A 17,801-nucleotide genomic window follows, 5' to 3' on the forward strand; every position below is an offset into this window, starting at 1 on the left:
ATATCTCCTCAATTTTTATTTGATGTTTACCAAATACCATTGCTAAACGCTATCAATAAACCGTGTAAAACAAGCCCCTGAAGTTTTATCTGCTTCACCGACACAGAAATCCTGACTAGTCTGAGACTCGGCCGTTGCCAGGCAACCAACAAACACCAGAGGCCTTTTCCTTGACAGAGCAAAGACAGGATGACAGAGGATTCACTGACTCACACACAATGGCCATTTTTTGCTCTGTTTTAATAGAGCTACAGTATGTGCTAAACTCATAGAGCAACTGTTGCTTTCAGCCATGAGCTCAAATACACTTTCTGCTGTGTTAGAGAGGCAGATTCAACGCTTGTGTCTGAACGATTTTCCCTGTGGAAATGGCCAGTGGGTGAGTTTTATTTCAGCTGCAAATAGACTGAAATGTTCATCTAGAGTCGCAGTTGTTGCGGAGTAGTTTACAGAAGATTTGTCAGTATTGCAGCAGCTTGCTTTTTTGAATGAAATACTAACAAACGATGAACTTCTCGCTCAGAGGCAGATGGAGTCGACTGATGTGCTCCTGGACCTGCTGAACTGCCCACAGTCTCCATGGTGGAAAGACGAATCATGGAGCGCTCAGACATCGTCCCTAAGACAGCTGGCTGTGCTCACACCTGAACGGCTCAACCCAGACTTCATTCACAGTTACTTTACTTCTCTTCGTATTGTGGACAAGGATGTGAGTACAGGGATTTTCTGTCAGAAAACACGTAGTTTAACAGGATTTGATGCCAGTTATGTTCTAATTCTTCCATTTAAAAGGTGAAAACTGGTGTAATTCTTACTGCCTAAGTGTAATTCTGGCGCAGCCCAGCCGTAAATAATAAAATGTTAGACAATAATAGAGCACTCATGACTGAAACATGCAGAACGTGCAACATAAACCTGTTGGTTTCCATGATACCTGCCCTGGACACTACAGTTCGCTAATTTGTTACAATACAATGAAACAGTAAAAGTTAAGCTTCAACTTGTCACAGCACTTGAAATGTGTGCACAGTGGTACAACTTGTGCGTGTATTTCTTGGTGTCGTGTTCAGGTGTCATCTATTGACGACGGGCTGTTGAAGTTCTCAAAGTTGAAGGAACTCGTGCTGAGTGGCAACGTCATCTCGGAAATCCACACAGAGCACCTCCCCAAGACGCTAAAGGCAAGCCCCGCACCAGCTTGAAGTCACTCATCAAATTTCCATTGCAGATAAGTTCAACAACTTTCAAAGAAAGTAAAAAAGGAATGAGTCAGTAAAGGATGGTTTATGTTATCTGTGTCAAAATCTGTTGTGCTTTTCCATCCTGTCGAAAGTGAAACACTTGCAACACATCTGAAAGTTCGAACTCAGACAGCCAAGAGGCGAGTATGTCGCAGTGATTACTAAGCCCTCTTGCAAATGTGTTTTTTCAAAGAATTTGGATCTACGTGCGAACCGGCTTTCTTCTCTAAACACTCTCACCAACCGTCCGCCCCATGACCTACAGTACCTCGCCCTCAGTTCTAACAGCCTGGGCTCCCACCAAGACATTTCTCATCTGACAGGAAAACACTGGTTAGTCTAACACACACACGCACACACACACACACACACACACACACACACACACACATGCGCATACATGTGAAGTTTGGTAAACCAAAACCAGGTCAAATGAAAATGCAAAGATGATAACTGAATGGACTTCAACGTTTTTCAGGCCAAGGACCCACAAACTGTTGAAGAGATAACTTCACCCTACCTACTGTATCTGTACTATATTGAACTCAGCCTAGTGCTATTTATAAATATACATTATTATCATGTTTCATTCAGTATTACGCTATTTAGAGTAGGTTTCAAATATTCATATATATATATATACAGTGGGGGAAATAAGTATTTGATCCCCTGCTGAATTTGTAAGTTTGCCCACTTCCATAGAAATGATCAGACTCTGGTTTTTATGGTTGTTTACTGGTTATGGGTATAGACAGAATATCAGTCGAAAATGCATAAAAAACACACAATCTAAAAGTTATAAATTGTTATGTATTTTATTAAGGGAAATAAGTATTTGATCCCCAACAATTCACTTAGAATTCAGGCTCCTACAGATTGGCTGATGTGCATGTGGCACACAGCTGTGCTCAGTCAACTAATTACCAATACTCCTGATCTTAACTCGTCATGTATATAAAGCACACCTGCTCTAAGAATCAGTTTCTTACATTCCAACTTCTACAGCACCATGGGCAAGACCAAAGAGCTGTGAAAAGATGTCAGGGACAAGATTGTAGACCTGCACAAGGCTGGTATAGGTTACAAAACCATCAGCAAAAGGCTTGGTGAGAAGGTGACAACTATTGGTGCCATTATTCGCAAGTGGAAGACCCATAAAAGGACCATCAACTGTCCTCGGTCTGGAGCTCCCCGCAAAATCTCGCCTCATGGAGTGAGGATGATGATGAGAAAGGTGAGGGAGCAGCCTAAAACAACACGGCAGGAGCTTGTTAATGATCTGGAAGCAGTTGGGACCTCCGTCACCAAGAAAACAGTTGGCAACACACTGCGCCGTTATGGATTGAACTCTTGCAGTGCCCGCAAGGTCCCCCTGCTCAAGAAGGCACATGTACAGGCTCGCCTTAAGTTTGCCAGTGACAATCTAAATGACTCAGAGAAGGCTTGGGAGAAAGTGCTGTGGTATGACGAAACCAAAGTTGAGCTATTTGGCATTAACTCGACCCGCCGTGTTTGGAGGATGAAAAAACGTGAGTGTGACCCAAAGAACACCATACCCACGGTTAAGCATGGAGGTGGAAACATCATGTTTTGGGGCTGTTTTTCAGCAAAGGGTACAGGGCAACTTCACCGCATTATGGGGCCAATGAATGCAGCCATGTACTGTAACATCTTGGACAAAAACCTTCTTTCCTCAGCAAGAACACTGAAGATGCCTCGTGGGTGGGTTTTCCAACATGACAATGACCCAAAACATACTGCCAGGACAACAAAGGAGTGGCTCAAGAAGAAGCATATTAAGGTCATGGAGTGGCCTAGTCAGTCTCCAGACCTTAACCCGATCGAAAACCTGTGGAGGGAGCTGAAGCTCCGAGTTTCCAAGAGGCAGCCAAGAAACTTGAAGGATTTAGAGACTGTCTGTAAAGATGAATGGGCCAAAATCCCTCCTGCGCTGTGTGCAAACCTGGTGACCAACTACAAGAAACGTCTCATCGCTGTGCTTGCCAACAAAGGTTTCTCTACAAAGTACTGACTTGTGTTGTGCTTGGGGATCAAATACTTATTTCCCTTAATAAAATACATAACAATTTATAACTTTTAGATTGTGTGTTTTTTATGCATTTTTGACTGATATTCTGTCTATACCCATAACCAGTAAACAACCATAAAAACCAGAGTCTGATCATTTCTATGGAAGTGGGCAAACTTACAAATTCAGCAGGGGATCAAATACTTATTTCCCCCACTGTATATATACACATATAAAATGTCTAATCACCCCCCACCAAAAAAAAAGAAAAATAAATAAAAAGCACTTTCAAGGTGATAAATAAATATAATATTTTATTAATTATCCTGTGCATGAACATGTAGCCACACACCACACATGCCATCTAACCCCTGTCATTGTAATATTACACTAAAACACTAAAATTGTATTATTGAACACTTCCATATGATACAGGTATGTAATTTTACTGTTTTTAATTGCTCTTAAAGTTATTTTTTTTTTGTTTGTTTTTTAATATCATGTGTTGTTTTTATGCTTGATCATCCCTTTTAGTATTATTCATATTTTACTCCAGTGTTTTTCTCTGCTTGGGGAGTGGGCATGTGTGTAGAGGCACTTTCTTTTGCATTTTTTTCACGTATAAAAAGTGTTGCGTAAATCAAGTTTGATTTGATTCGTTTACCAAATCTACATATTTGTTTTATAGGAATCACTATTATCACTGTATAAAAGTCCTGGTTAGCATTAATAGCATTAATATTACAATCCACAATATAACAACTCCTTTTTCTTTTTCTCATTCCCATACACACACACCACCTACAACTCCTAGTAACTACTTGACGCCTCATCTGTCTCACGATCTGTGTTTCCCCATGCGTCATGTAAAACTAATGATAACTGTCTGACCTGAGGCCACAGCTGGTGTCCCTGGACCTCGGTGACTGTGAGTTTCACGACCAGAAGACCCTGCTGAAGGCCTTGAGCTCCCTCCCCTGCCTTAAAACGTTGGTGCTAGAGGGAAACCCTTTCACGCTTTCGCCCTCCTATCCGGGCTTCACCGTGGACAGCCTCCCACAACTCATTTGCCTGGATGCCTCATGGGTTTCCACTGAGAAAAGAAAAAGTTTCAGGGGGATGGCGAAAATGAAAGGTGAGGCTGCGAACGTGGGCTCCTGTTTCCCCTCTTAATCTTCTAAGAAATCAACAGTCATAATTGGTCATAATATCAAGAATGTCAAGAATGTAATCACAGGTTATAATATCAGGATTCTTCTTCTTGTTTTCCCAGGACTGATTGTAGATATGGCAACAGCCACAGTGAGTGTGGGCAGGATCAGGGGAATCCCAGACCCGATGACGATGGATGAAAATGCCTATTTTGTCATATACGAGTTCCCCAGTCATCAAAAACCTGTTAACCTGGTGTTGTATCCTCCCTACTACTCTTGTTACATCATCCATTCAAAAAAAATTTATGTTGAACGACTTGATTTTTACCATAATAATTCACATTTTTATTCGGAGAAAAATACTCTCTCACGTGTAAAATACGAAAAAAAAAAAGTATATATACTTTTCAATACTTTCCAATGTACAAACACACGTATAGGCATTTTTACAGTTACTGTCCCTGCTGCCACTGGCCACCAAGAGATCTATTTCCTTATTAACATTTCAATATGAAACTTGAACCACACTTTCAACGAAAGAAAGGAAATAAAAAATGACATATTAGGGACTCAGATATCTGATGCGTCATAACAGCTGTGGCTGAATGTCGACACTTTTTAGTGACATCTAAAGAAAGGATGTCTTTACAGATAGCGCGCAGAGGAATTAAAAATGTCAGTGAACGTTAAATTGTACATTAATACATGTGCCATACACCTCTATCAAAAATAACTGTCACACAATCTACACCTAAAAAATATGAAAGTATGAAGTATTTTGCCAGATACACTAAATGTATGTAATTAGATCAATCTTTGTCCCTGGAACAAAATCCACTGTTGTTACTTGTTGTATGTGCACATTTGCGTTGAAACCTTCTTTTACAAAGACATAAAAAAAATAAAAAAAACGTCACATGGTGTATAATGTGAAAAATGTTGAGTTTAATACGATATGAATATGAATTAATATGTCGGAGAAATAGCACAAGTGCACAGAAACAGGCGTGTCTTCTCCACGTTTAAAACTTTTGTCGTTCGCAGGTACTCGACAGTGAGTCTGAATCTGATGCAGCGCCTGCAGCACACGTGGCCGAACACAGCTCAAGTGATGCCGACCTACAGTCGAGCGAGGCCCGTGAGAGCGAGGCGACAAAACCCAAAGCTGAAGTATCAACTGCAGTTGATACTGAGGAACCATTTCGTGATGTTGCGCGAGGTAACGAATCTCATTTAATCTGCACGAGGGCCGTGGCAACGAGCACCAACGCTGGTACAGCTGATGAAGCAGTGGTTTATACAGGGAAATCAAAAACCATCTTTGGCTTTCATTGAGTCAGTGAGCGTGGAAATAATGGTAGTATGATGTTGGGACAAATGGTGATGTATCATGGATCATTTTCTGTAGAATTTGTGTTCAGATAATCTCACAGTCAGAACAGCCAGTGGGGACTAGCTCACTGAAACCGGATGACGGCTGATCCCTTATCAGGCCATTATCAGTGTCTAACACTTTCCTTAACATGACGCTTTATCTGTTTGTGTATGTTCATTCAGCTCATTGTGAGCACACAAACAGTGGACGTCTAAAAACAGGTTTTTGTATGTGCAGTTGCACGTCTTGTTTTTGTTTGTTTTTACAGTGTCCAAACACAGCACGGCAAAAGTGACGTGGTCGGAGTGCATGGACATCAGTGACACACAGACTCACACTGTCAGTTCCCTGGGATGCTTCAAGAAATTCCTCAACCAAGGACTTTGTCTTTGGCTGGAGGAGGAACAGGTGCAGAAATCAGGGTCTGAGGGAGGGTGCACGGTTAGATGCGAAATGTCTGTCCCAATTCAAATTGTGCCGTTGGGCATTACAGGTCGTCCCGGGGGCTGCAGCCTCTGAAGACGTGTCGGGGGCCAAACCCGGCCGGACTGTGAAAGAGAAGAAAGGCGGGAAGAAGAGTGAAGTGAGTTCATCGTTTAATTCTCACTGACACTTTGAGGACCAGTGGTGTTCACAGTAAGCAGGTCTGTTACTACGGCAACTGTTTTACCAATTACCAGATTACGTTCTGGTTCCACGCCAGTTTCAATTAAAGCATCTTGGCAACGATCCGGCAACGTAAGGAAAAATGAAACAAACTTATTTGTCTTTCAAAAGTAACTGAAAATATGCTGTAAAAATACTGAGGGGGAGGATGAACAGGAACAATTTAACTAAACAAGGCCGTGCTAATTAAGAGTTGAGTTGAGAGTTGTGCACACCAGTCAATATAACAGTACACGCTCCATTAAGATATTAAAGCAGGGTACAAAGTTATGTGAACGTTGTAGGGAAAGTTGTGTTGTCTTTTGTGTTTTTTTTTTTTTTTTTAGAGAAAGGTGACATATTATTGGTATCTTTTTCAGGCTGCAGCCAAATCTGGTACCACCAAAGACAAGACTAAGGACAAAAAGACTAAATCTGCACCAACGCCGGTCCAAGACGCTCCCATCAGAAGAATCCTCGGCTCCATACACGTCCCCCTGCAGAGTCTGGTCAGAGGAGGCCGGAGGGTCGACATCGTCTGCGACTTTGGTGTCCTGCACACAGACTCTGAGGTGGATGCTACGCTTCAAGTTTACGTGATACATAGGAGTTTACACACCCAGATATTAGGATCATTGTCTAGTCTACTTACCTACGTACCAACGGGAACAGGCAGCGCGTTAATACAAAGTGACATGTGCGCTTATTTGACATATTTAGGATCTTGGAAAGAAAATCAAGGAGGACAAAAAGGAGGAGTCAAAAGAGACAAGAGGCAGCAGTCGAGGACAGAAGAACACAGCACCTTCAAAAGGTTCTCCAGAAAATCATCTATCATAGGTCTTCAACAGGGGGTACTTCAGTTGATGAGAAATTTTTAAAGAATTCATTTCTTTAAATACACATTAATTTGAATCCAACATATTTCAGCTAAGGCAGATGTTATCCTCCATTCATCGATACAGGACCTGTCTAAACAGCGCACCACTTCACACAGAGTGCCACACTAGCCAAGACCTGTCAATCTAAGATTCCTGTAGACAGGAGGCCCCGCCCCCTATTGCTGCTGAGCCAATCACGAGTCTGCATGTTACATGCAGACTCTGTCATGTTCCCTGCAATCAGAGCCTCTTCAGTCCCCAGGTGAAATATTAGCAGAAGAGAAGCTAACAGCTAACTCACTCTCATCAGCTAAACTACTGAGGCCAAAGTGACTGGTGTCCCAAATACATTTAGCCATAAATTAGCTATGTTTAGCTGTGTTTTGTACGTATGTTCATGTTTCCAGCAGTTGCACGGCCACCCTACTGGTGCACATGTTTGAAATACAAAGAATGAATATTTTAACCTGTACATTACTCTAAATAGCTTAATATTGATGATATATTACTTAATCTCTTCATCAGTTTGTGGATCATTGGCCTTAAAAACACTGAAGCTGAAACACTGTGATTTACTTTATAAATCGTTTATTCATGACTGAGTGAACTCTTCGTTTCTGTCCCAAATCCTGACTGATGCTGTGCTCTGCAGGCAAAGGAAAGGGAAAGAAGGAGCCCGAGGTTGATGCCCACGCAGACAAGTCGCCGTCTGTCCACCTGGAACCAGTGACTGTGGAGTTGAGCGTGGAGCTGGAGAAATGGCAGTCTGCGTCCGAAGCTCACGAGCTGCAGCTACCGCACCGAACCCCTTAAAGCAAACCCAAGCCCGGGTCTGGTTAACATCCAGACTGAACCAGTGACACAACACACGCAATAAACAATGAAGCATGACACTGGCCTGCATTTTCTCTCCACCTGCTGGCTATGGACTTGACTACAGTTTGACCTCGTTTTCAGTTATTGCCTCTTTAAGTGGGGATCATTATCAAGCTGGAACGTTTGCACCATATTAGCATATGAACTTCACTTCACATATGATGCAAATACAAATTTTTAAAAAAAAAGGGGACATGTGAAGTCTGGCTACGAGGGCGTTGTTAGCATTGTTAAGTAAAACCCAATCAGCCAGAACATTAAAACCACTGACACGTTGTTCTCCTGTTACAACGCAATAGCGATTGCGCGATACTCACAGTATTCTGTGCACATTACAGTGTGGTTATAGTGCAGTACAAATTCAGAGAGGCTTAAAATGATTCGAAGCGATTTGTGCGCGAGTTGAAAATGTTAATGTCAAACGTGATGAATGGACAAATGTTGCAGTACCACAAATGCTACAAACTCAACTGTTGCAGGCTCAATCTTTAGATAAAAGCCAAACAGCAGTAAAGGACGAGCAAATATCTCATACACACGTCCTTGAATATGTAAACAGTATTTAAAGGCATAGAAACTATGAAAGTAATTACCTCAGAATGACACATAAAACCTAAAGGAGGCTGAGGAAGTACTGGAGAACCTCATTGTTCATGTTGATGAAGATGCCATATTCTGCATATTGTAGTCATTGTATTCAAAGCAGGACAAACACAGACTGTTGTGAGAACATCAGCAACACAACTCAATTTTACTTAATCCATAAATTTAATTTATTTTTTATACAGATAATCAAAACATGTTTGAAGAAAGGCGTCTTTAATGGTTCCAAAGAGAAATTACCTTTAAATTGCTAAGAAACTTTCTGGAAAGGCCATTTGACTGGAACTGAGGGTAAACAGTCAGTGTGAAGTGCTTTAACTGCTTCTGTCTTACCCCATCGTCCAGCTGTCCCTTCATGTAGACCATAAAAAAGTTCCTATTAAAGCCAAACAACACCAGGTTTCATTGCTCCACTCCAGACGAGACACAATTACACACATACTATCAAACCTTTAAAGAGTACTTAGTATTTCCAGGCATAAAAAAATAAACTATAGCTCACCAATTTTTGCGCAAACTGATATTTTTTTTTTTTTGTAATTTACAGTTGCAAATAAACACCTTTTTTGTTTGTTTTTTTAAATCACACTATATAATCTTTGTAACCCCTTGACAAGCTGTGCAAACATCGTTGGGATATTGATAAATTAAAGGATCCGAAGAAGATCACCGATACATCCACCTATAGTACCCTCTCACTCTCACAAACCCCATTAACATTTTTCCAGCAAACTCGTTCACAATTACAAATAAAATCAGTTTTCTCCTGTATGGACGTTTTCTGGATGTCTGAATTTTTTTTTTTTGTTGCGAGGAGACTCCCGAGGATGCCGTTCTCCGATAAGAGCGCTTAAGGGATGGCGTGAGCGAAAGAGATGCTTGGCAAAAACAAGCACACAAAATGCACACACACATACTAAGGACCCCAAAAAGCACAGAACAATCTAACGTAATGTGCAAATATAGTGATTGTGCGAACGAGGGTTGAAAAAGGCTTTAAAAGGTCTGGTCGTCATTGCAGGAGTCAGTCCAGTGGCCAAAGACCTCACAGATGTCACAGTAGGGCCGCTCTTCGCCCTTATTGCCGTGGTAGGTGGAGTGCGGGGGGGAGTCGGGCATCTGCATCTGTGTGGGACAGTCCTCGGTGTCATGGAGGTCGAAGCAGTCACAGATGTCACAGAACAGCCTCGGGGGAGGCTTCTTCTTCGCGGGCTGCTTGTCATCGCTGTAGAGGAAAAATAAAGCAGCTCCTGTCATTGTCCGGCGACGTCAAACCTGAGCTGCACAAACTTATGCCGGAGCTCTAAGAGGGTCGGCCATTCAGGGGACTTACCCGTCATAATTATCCAGCTCGCTGGGATTGTTCCCATTGAGAGCAGAATCGGCCATCTTCTCCAGTTTGTCCTTGAGGTCCTCGTTTTTCCTTTGTAGGTCGACAATGACTGAATTCAGGAACTCAATCTGTAAAGGAAATGAGTCATATCAGCCTCAGTGCTATCCATCCACAGATTTCCTTAGTAGTAGTTATTTAAATATTACAATGTGGTCACCCAGATGTGAATTCGTATAAAATGATTATGCAATTTTGATTAATGACGGTGAACTGACACTGATATTTGTTGTCAGCCAAAGATAAACCAAAACTTGGAATGAGTCAGTAAAATACCAAATAACTAGTAAGACAAACAAATCTGATGTATAAAAAGTGTAATTTTCCCTGGGAGTTTTGGTAGCGGCCCACTTAATGCTAAAAAGTATTGATACGTCCAGCTTGATTCATCTTTGGAGGAAAGTTTGTAGTTATCACACCGACTTCAATGTGATTCAAACCCAATGAAACAAAAGAGTCACGGTGACGAACATGCACAAGTGAAGCTGATGAAAAACATTCACAAACCGCTGCCTGATGGTGGTGGAGCATTGCCAACATCAGAGACAGGGCAGAGGAGTTGGAATTTAAGAAAGAGAAGGGGAAGGGAAAAAAAAATATGAAATTTAAATTAGGCCCCATCTATCGGCAGACAGCACAATCAAGTCATCACAGACACAGATAATACAGTATAACATTTTAGAACAAACAGAGGATGGACGTAAGAGTCGTGACGCTGATGACACCTTATCTTTCCACTACTGTGGTTGAGGCGCTCACAGCGGTGGAATGATAAAACTGTGATACCAACGGGTACCACGGGTACTTATCAATCGTCCCTGTGGAGTTCAGATGACGCCAGATGCTCCATGTGCTCCGAAAATAAATAAATCAATTTAAACCTCTGTAAAACATTATACTGTAACACGCCTCAAGATTCAGAATCGACTGCTATTAAGAAGTAACACTGTTATCAACAGGTAGGCAGCAGAGTTTCACATTCAGGAAGACTGTTTCCATGCACCTGCCCCGAGCGATAGTGAAATGTAAATGAAGTGAGTCAAATCAGAAGACTCTATGGGCAGGGCAGGAAAGCATCATTACACTGAATGTGTAAATGGTAAAAAAAAAAAAAAAGAAAAGAAAAAAAAAAAACCAGAAACATAACCTGGAACTATCCATGCCTAAGATTAGTTTCACTCCTTATGAGTGCATGAATACACACCTGACTCTCTGCAGTATCCTTATCCTCTCTTATTTGGTCCAAAACTGCATCACCTGGAAAACAGGAAGGAACGCATTGATCTTTATTGATCCATCACAAACGTTATCTGTGGTCTCATGTTAAGTCCAGTGTTACCTGAGGACACGTTAATGGCGTCGGGGCCTGTGGCCAGGTCCTTCTCCAGTCTATGAACACGCTCCTGTAGTTTAGCTTTGTCCTGCTTCAAGGCTTCAACTGTAGCCTGCAGTGTCTTAACAGAGGCACTTTCCCCACGCAGCACAGTCAGCTAATAAACACAACAAAAATGTGTCTTTTATTCTTTTTATAATATGTCACTCACTTTAAATGGTTAAAACACGAATAGATAAATTGTGAACCCGTTTAAACATAATGAGATCATAACATGTTTGATATCCTGACAGAGAAATGGATCCCCTACACCTGCCACAATAGGTTTCTTCATCACACAACTTCAAAGTTGCACTTCGCGGTCAGGCCAATTCTGAGCTCATTTGTACGCACATTCACATTTGAACGCACATTTTGACCTAGAAGTGACATCCTGTCACAAATGCGACGTGAGTAATGTGTCTGGATGTTTCATCTTAAGTCTTGGTTTGTTTAGCAATTTTAAAAAGGATATGACGCTAAAAGTTGTGAGCACCAAGGCAACGAGCAACCCCATGATAAAGTCATCGCTCAACACTGCAGAGTCAGCTCTTCAGGTTGCGACTCAGCAGTCTGCATACACCTACACTCCTTCCCAAAAAGATTTATACCCGTTGACACCTTGAGTCATGAGTCTGTAGCCATTAATGGATCATACGACTAACGGAAAAAAAAATCAGGACGTCATCAAGGTTCCTATTAACTTCCAATAATATAATTTCAGTCATTAAATATCCTAGTAACGTTTAATTCTCAAGTGCACACCACCCACAGACGTTCTTAATAAGCACCTTAATTAAGATAATAATATTAGTGTCTTACCTCACTCTTCAGGTTTTCCAGCTGCTGGTCCTTTTCTGAGATTAAGGCACTGTTTTTATGGACTGATTGCTGAAGGGTCGCCTTCTCCTTGTCCAGCTTCTCCTTCAAAGCGCCCTCACTATTAAACAAACAATACCAACTAAATCTCAGAGGTACAGTTTTTCATTACTCTAGGGAAAATCTTTTTTTTTTTGTTGTTAAAATAACAATGCATTTAATGATACAATGACATCAGAGATACAAAATGACAAAAAAGCAAAGCACAAAACTCAAAATTACATAATGGCACTGTGTCTCTAAATATTTGTCTGCATACTGTACATCAGTGTCTCTTTTAATGTAACATGATGATGACTGACAGGATGTAATATTAAAAGGCGTGAAGTACCTGAGGGCATTATTTGGCAGGCTTTGAAGAAAAAGAACAGCATGATGTGGCATACATTTAATCATAAATGCACTGCATGTAAACTAGTGTCAAGCAGGTGAAACCACGTGTGCCAGTTCTTTAAAACCACTTGCACGATACTGGTGATTATCCAGATTTCAGAGAAAGTGCCTGAATCACACATTGTCTTACCTTTGCTTTAATTCTTCCAACCGTTTCTTGAGCTTTGAGTGCTCATCCTTGAGCTGAGAAAATAAAAACGGTTGAAATTCAAACATGGTCAATGGGTAAAAACAGCAAACAATATTTAATTTGTTCCGATTCTTGCAGGTTTATGTTGGACTGCACCTTCGACAGGTCGCCCTGGCCTTTGTGTTTGTTATCAAGCTCCTGAGTCAGCCTGTTGTTCTCTTCTTGCAGCGTCGTCAGCGACTGCGACTTTGCAGAAACGGCTTCTTTGAGCTCCTCACTGAATAAACATAAATGTTATTAATCTGACAAGAAATTCTGACAGCTCATATGAACCACACATTGGCTGGAAGATATGTCCTTGTCCAATACCTGTTGATTTATTAAACATACTGACTGAATGTATCTATTGGGCTGATGATGTCATAGTGAGGGTTGAGGAAGTACTCACATTTCCTGGCTCAGACTCTTGGTCCTTTGAGTTTCTGTGCAAAGCTGCTCTTTGGATACATTCAGATCTTCTTGATACTTGGAGTTCTCTGTCTTCAGTGTTTCCAGCTAAAACATTAATGGCATGTGAATTGAAAACTAGTCATTTTATCACTTTATTTCTTCATTGCTGGATGACAAAAATGGTTTCTTCTACCTTGGTTTCCATTTCCTTCTTGGAGCTCTGGAGCTCTTCCAGCAAAGACTGGGCCTTGTTCTTCTCCTGCATCAAAGCAGCTTTCTCTTTCGTCAGCTGTTCGAGAGCCTCCGCAGACTTGCCAGAAGCCTCGGCATCCTAAACGGTGCGTGATAAGTTTGGAATGAAGAGCAGCGAGTGGTTGGGCAACATCAACGTCTACTGACCTCAACCAACCAGAATTTGACATTTAGATTTGCAGGCCATTTGATGACTCTAAACACATACGCACAAATTGACGACCAATTACCAAAGTTTAATATTGTTTCATTAATTAACCACATGCTTGATGAGTTATCTATTTTAATTTGTTTAAGAAACAATGCAAATCTCTGTTCATTTTGATTGTGGAGTGCATTCTGGTTGACTTGACAACATGAATATTACACTAAGAGGAAAATAATTAGTATATACTCTAAAATATTGGCTCTAAAACCTGTGGCCTCAGAACGGACAGCGACAACCAATTAGATTGTGTAATATATCAGAGGATTTAGTTTTGTTTTACAGTAGTTCAACTTGAACTCAGTAGGACTTTAGAAACTTTAGAAGCAAAACCAAATGGTTGAGTGAAGAAGATTAACTCACACCTAAATAATCATGTAACCCAGAAGAATTTTGCCTAACACGAGAGCACGTTATAAGCCCACAGGCAAAGGCTGGAAGCTAAGGGTCATAAACAGCGGTTAGTAAACGGAAGATGAAAATTAGACAAAAACGAAGGGAGAGGGAGACAAACCAGCAAGCATGCAGTGAGAAGGTGACATAGCTCCAGCCGTTCTAAGGTTTGTGAATCAGTGCTTAACTACCGGAGGAGAAATACCTCAAGCTGCTTAGATATGGCATTTTTTAGTTGCGACTTGAGCTCCCTGATTTGCTCAGTGGCTTCGTCTCTCTCCGTCTGCAGGGCATCCTTCTGAGCCGTTAGATGCGTGATGCTCGAGGAAATTTCTTCTTTCACGACGGCAGACGCAGACACCTCTGAAACAGCATCCTTGTACTGCTTTTCCAAAGACTCTTTATCGGCCTGCAGGGCCTTGATGTCAACCTCTAGTTGTTTCTGACTAGTCTGCAAACGCTCCAACTCTTCAAGTAGCTTTGAACGTTCTGCGAGCCAATTTTCTTTGTTTGTGTGAAGGGAAGAAATCTCTTGCTCAAATTTAGACTGGCTAGCTGTAAGGTCTTCCTTCTCAGTGGTCAGAAGGGTCATCTGTTTGCTCATCTCCTCAAGCTTCGATAAAAGTTGTCCTTTGTCTTCTGTCAGCTGACTATTTTCTTGCTCTTGCTGCCTTAATTGTGTTTTCACAGATTCCAAATCAACCATGAAGGACTTCTTCTCCTCATCACTATTCTTAAGGTTAGAGGAAATCTCATTATTTTCTTGCGTGACTTTGGACAATGTTTCCTGCAGTTCTTCGATTCGTTTGGAAAGACCATCCTTCTCAGATGTTGTTTTATTCCGTTCACTGGACTCAATCTGTAGCTGGGTCTCAAGAAGTTGCTTGGCCTCTGACAAAGATTTAAACTGTGCTTTTAACTCCTGGATCTCCTGAATCAACCCCTGATTCTCTTTCTGCAGTGATTGTGTATTTTTGTCTGTATCCGTTTGCAGCGACTGGACCTGCTGATAGTCTTTCGTAAGGTTATCCACTTTTTGGGAAAGCTCTAAATTAGCCTTCTCAAAATCCATTTTTAGCTTACCATGCTTTTCAACAAGTTCAATTTTGTCCTTTTCAAGAATTTCTATAGCAGAGGAGTTTTTCTGCAGTTCATTTTGAAGGTCGGCCTTTTCCCGTTTCAAAGAGTTCACCTCCGCTTCAACCTCCTCTTTTTGGCGTTTGGTTTCCTCCAGCATTGCTGTTAGCTGAGTCTTCTCTTGAACGAGGTCAACATTAGCTCTGGAATAACTATCCAGTTGGTCCTTATTTGTACGGATATCACTAGCTAACTTATCACGTTCGAGAGAAAGAGCATTTTTCTCAGATATGGCCTTCGTGTGCTTCTCCTCCAATTCTCCCTTCTCACCTGCCAAACGCTCATAATCCATTTTCTGTTGCTCCACTGCTGAATCAAGGCTCATCTTTTCTTTTCGTAAAGCGTGCAGAGCCATCTCGGTTTCAGAATTCTGAAGGAGAAAAGTTTGCTTCTCTTGCTCAAAAGACGATAATGCGTCTTTTAGTTTGTCACTGGACTGAGACAGCTGCTCCGTTGAGGCCTGAAGCTTCTCCTTTAATTCTTTTATCTCTCTGAGGAGCTCTTCCTTCTCATTAGACACTTTTCTTTGGACTGCAAGTAAATCTTCTTTCTCTTGCAGAAGGTGAAGCCTCTCAGAATCGGTCACCTGACTGCTCGTCTTGAACTCTTCCAGCATCTGGGACAAGCTCAGTTTTGAGGCTTTAAGTTCTTCACATTCACGGATGTAGCTCTCCAAGTCTTTCTTCGTAACACTGAGCTTATCCTGCAGCTCCTCCTTCACAGTCTCAAGGCTCTTGTTGTCTGACACAGCAGCACTGATTTCAGAAGAGAGGTCCACTTTCTCTTTCGTCAGTGTTTCTGCTAAGGCCTGGAGCTGGGTGTTCTTCATCGTAATATCTTCTTTTTCTAAGTTCAGGGATTTAAGTTTTGCCTGCAACTCTGCATTCTTAGCATCAAGGGATTTTCTGGCATTTCTAGCAGCATCTCTCTCTAATACTAGATTGTCCATCTCAAAGGTAAGCTTGGACTTACTGTCCTTGAGGTCCTCCTCAAGTCGGTCCCTCTCTTTGCAGACATTTTCATAATCCTGAAGTAGTTGCTTATTTTTAACCTCAATTTGCTGGATGTCCTGCTGATGCTTCAGGATCAAGTCACTCGACTCTGCATTTGTACGTTTAAGCTCTTCAATTTGGGCCAAACATTCATCTTTGCCACGCTTCAGTTCTTTGTTTTCATCCTGTGCTTCATGAATAAGGTGTTTGAGCTTCTCCAGTTCCACGTTCATTGAAATCTTCTCTTCATCAGAACGCTTGTTGATGGCAAGGAGCTCCTCTTGATGTTTGGAAAGTTTTTCTCTGGCTATTTGGAGTTCTTCATGCTGGGCTGAAAGTTCCTGGTGACTCATCTCAAGAGCAGAAAGCTTAGTCACCACGTCTGAAAGCTGTTCCTCCAGTTTTCCCTTTTCAACTCTAAAGTCCTCACTTTCCTTACACTTTTTTTCCAGATCTACACTCTGATTTTCCAGTTTTTTGGACAAATGTTCAACATCATGCTTGTAGGTGTCAAGCTGAGAGGAAAGGCACTGGGAAAACAAAGATGAAAGAAAAAAAAGGAGGGGAATATATATACAGGGAAACGTATGAATGAATCCAAAATAAACCCAGCAGATATGCACATAAGTAATAAATGCAAATGGAAATGTTAAGCTGCAAAAGCATAAAAAAAGGGCAAAAGATCACACCAGAGGTTCAACTGCAATGATAAAAAAAAATACAAGCTGGAACATTTTCACTTCAGTCCTTATTATTTTTAAATAAATGTAGAAGTTATATTATGATTGATAAATTAGCCTGGCCTATAAGTGAAGAGTGGGTGCTGGTCTTCATCACGGGGAGCATCAGTAAAGAGGATCATCTTATGTACAAGAATTATTCCAGGCCTCCCTGTTGCACAATTTTTTATATTTGATTTGAATTTTGCCTTTTCTTGTAAATTAAGTAAATTCTTGTTTAAGCCAGTGTTGACAGTGAATTCCTAGGATAACACATAACAAAAACACAACAAATTCAAACTTCAAAAGGGCTGAAAGTGAAAATGCTCCACTGAAAAAGCAGGTTGATGAAAAATGATAGGGGAGGTACAGTACACTGTTAAGGAAGTTATCACTTTATGTAATTTAAAGAAAAACTTAATAGCTTTTTGTCTGGTGGATTCAGAATACATCCAGACTACGTTAACTTTTCCAGGACATTTTGTTGTAGGTTTAATTCCAAGTTGATAAAAAAATGTCCCTATTATAAAGTCGATTAATTAATCACTGTTGATGTCGTAGTTCTCAACGCAGGCTGCCAATCTCCTAACATATCTTAATGGCCCCCTTCAAACATAGAAAGCTTTAGAAATGGTTTTGTCCTTTCTATGGCTTGCCACATTTTTAATCAGAGAGCTCAACAAAT

At 41.1% G+C, this 17,801-nt stretch overlaps 2 protein-coding genes across 10 annotated transcripts in view; one reads left to right on the top strand and one right to left on the bottom strand.

The window, feature by feature from the left end:
- Positions 1 to 9,579, top strand: LOC125012147 (leucine-rich repeat-containing protein 43-like). 2 transcript variants are annotated; one of them, XR_007113246.1, is made up of 13 exons: positions 1 to 379; positions 524 to 709; positions 1,071 to 1,181; positions 1,435 to 1,574; positions 4,167 to 4,405; positions 4,544 to 4,677; positions 5,469 to 5,643; positions 6,068 to 6,207; positions 6,293 to 6,382; positions 6,825 to 7,016; positions 7,165 to 7,298; positions 7,410 to 7,587; positions 7,978 to 8,063. XR_007113246.1 is itself a non-coding variant. In XM_047591912.1 (12 exons), the coding sequence occupies exons 1-12, from the start codon at positions 293 to 295 to the stop codon at positions 8,136 to 8,138; spliced, it is 1,749 nt and encodes a 582-aa protein (XP_047447868.1). In that variant the 5' UTR covers positions 2 to 292; the 3' UTR covers positions 8,139 to 9,579. The 2 variants fall into 2 exon arrangements, 1 of the variants encoding a protein (XP_047447868.1); XM_047591912.1 differs by lacking the exon at positions 7,410 to 7,587 and having other exon boundaries at positions 2 to 379; positions 7,165 to 7,258; positions 7,978 to 9,579.
- Positions 8,951 to 17,801, bottom strand: part of clip1a (CAP-GLY domain containing linker protein 1a) — a 23,938-nt gene continuing 15,087 nt past the window's right edge. For 4 of the 8 annotated variants that reach the window (XM_047591804.1, XM_047591809.1, XM_047591806.1 and 1 more), the window contains 12 exons: positions 14,474 to 16,927; positions 13,612 to 13,749; positions 13,417 to 13,523; positions 13,125 to 13,245; positions 12,969 to 13,021; positions 12,777 to 12,797; positions 12,389 to 12,506; positions 11,534 to 11,684; positions 11,399 to 11,451; positions 10,702 to 10,707; positions 10,138 to 10,265; positions 8,951 to 10,029 (listed from right to left, as the gene is read on the bottom strand). In XM_047591804.1, the coding sequence (XP_047447760.1) occupies positions 9,801 to 10,029; positions 10,138 to 10,265; positions 10,702 to 10,707; positions 11,399 to 11,451; positions 11,534 to 11,684; positions 12,389 to 12,506; positions 12,777 to 12,797; positions 12,969 to 13,021; positions 13,125 to 13,245; positions 13,417 to 13,523; positions 13,612 to 13,749; positions 14,474 to 16,927 (3,579 nt within the window). In that variant the 3' untranslated portion in view covers positions 8,951 to 9,800. The remainder of the gene's footprint in view (positions 10,030 to 10,137; positions 10,266 to 10,701; positions 10,708 to 11,398; positions 11,452 to 11,533; positions 11,685 to 12,388; positions 12,507 to 12,776; positions 12,798 to 12,968; positions 13,022 to 13,124; positions 13,246 to 13,416; positions 13,524 to 13,611; positions 13,750 to 14,473; positions 16,928 to 17,801) is intronic. The other 4 variants (XM_047591811.1, XM_047591807.1, XM_047591808.1 and 1 more) reach the window with 3 other exon arrangements.

The sequence above is a fragment of the Mugil cephalus genome, chromosome 8 (assembly GCF_022458985.1).
Source record: "Mugil cephalus isolate CIBA_MC_2020 chromosome 8, CIBA_Mcephalus_1.1, whole genome shotgun sequence".
Taxonomy (NCBI): Eukaryota; Metazoa; Chordata; class Actinopteri; order Mugiliformes; family Mugilidae; genus Mugil; species Mugil cephalus.

Bases quoted from the DNA above. Each gene is read 5' to 3' on its own strand.
- LOC125012147 (XM_047591912.1), top strand. From the start codon at position 293: ATGAGCTCAAATACACTTTCTGCTGTGTTAGAGAGGCAGATTCAACGC. The intron at 1,575-4,166 runs GTTAGTCTAACA...GTCTGACCTGAG, and splicing joins CATCTGACAGGAAAACACTG to GCCACAGCTGGTGTCCCTGG. The intron at 4,406-4,543 runs GTGAGGCTGCGA...TTGTTTTCCCAG, and splicing joins GGGGATGGCGAAAATGAAAG to GACTGATTGTAGATATGGCA.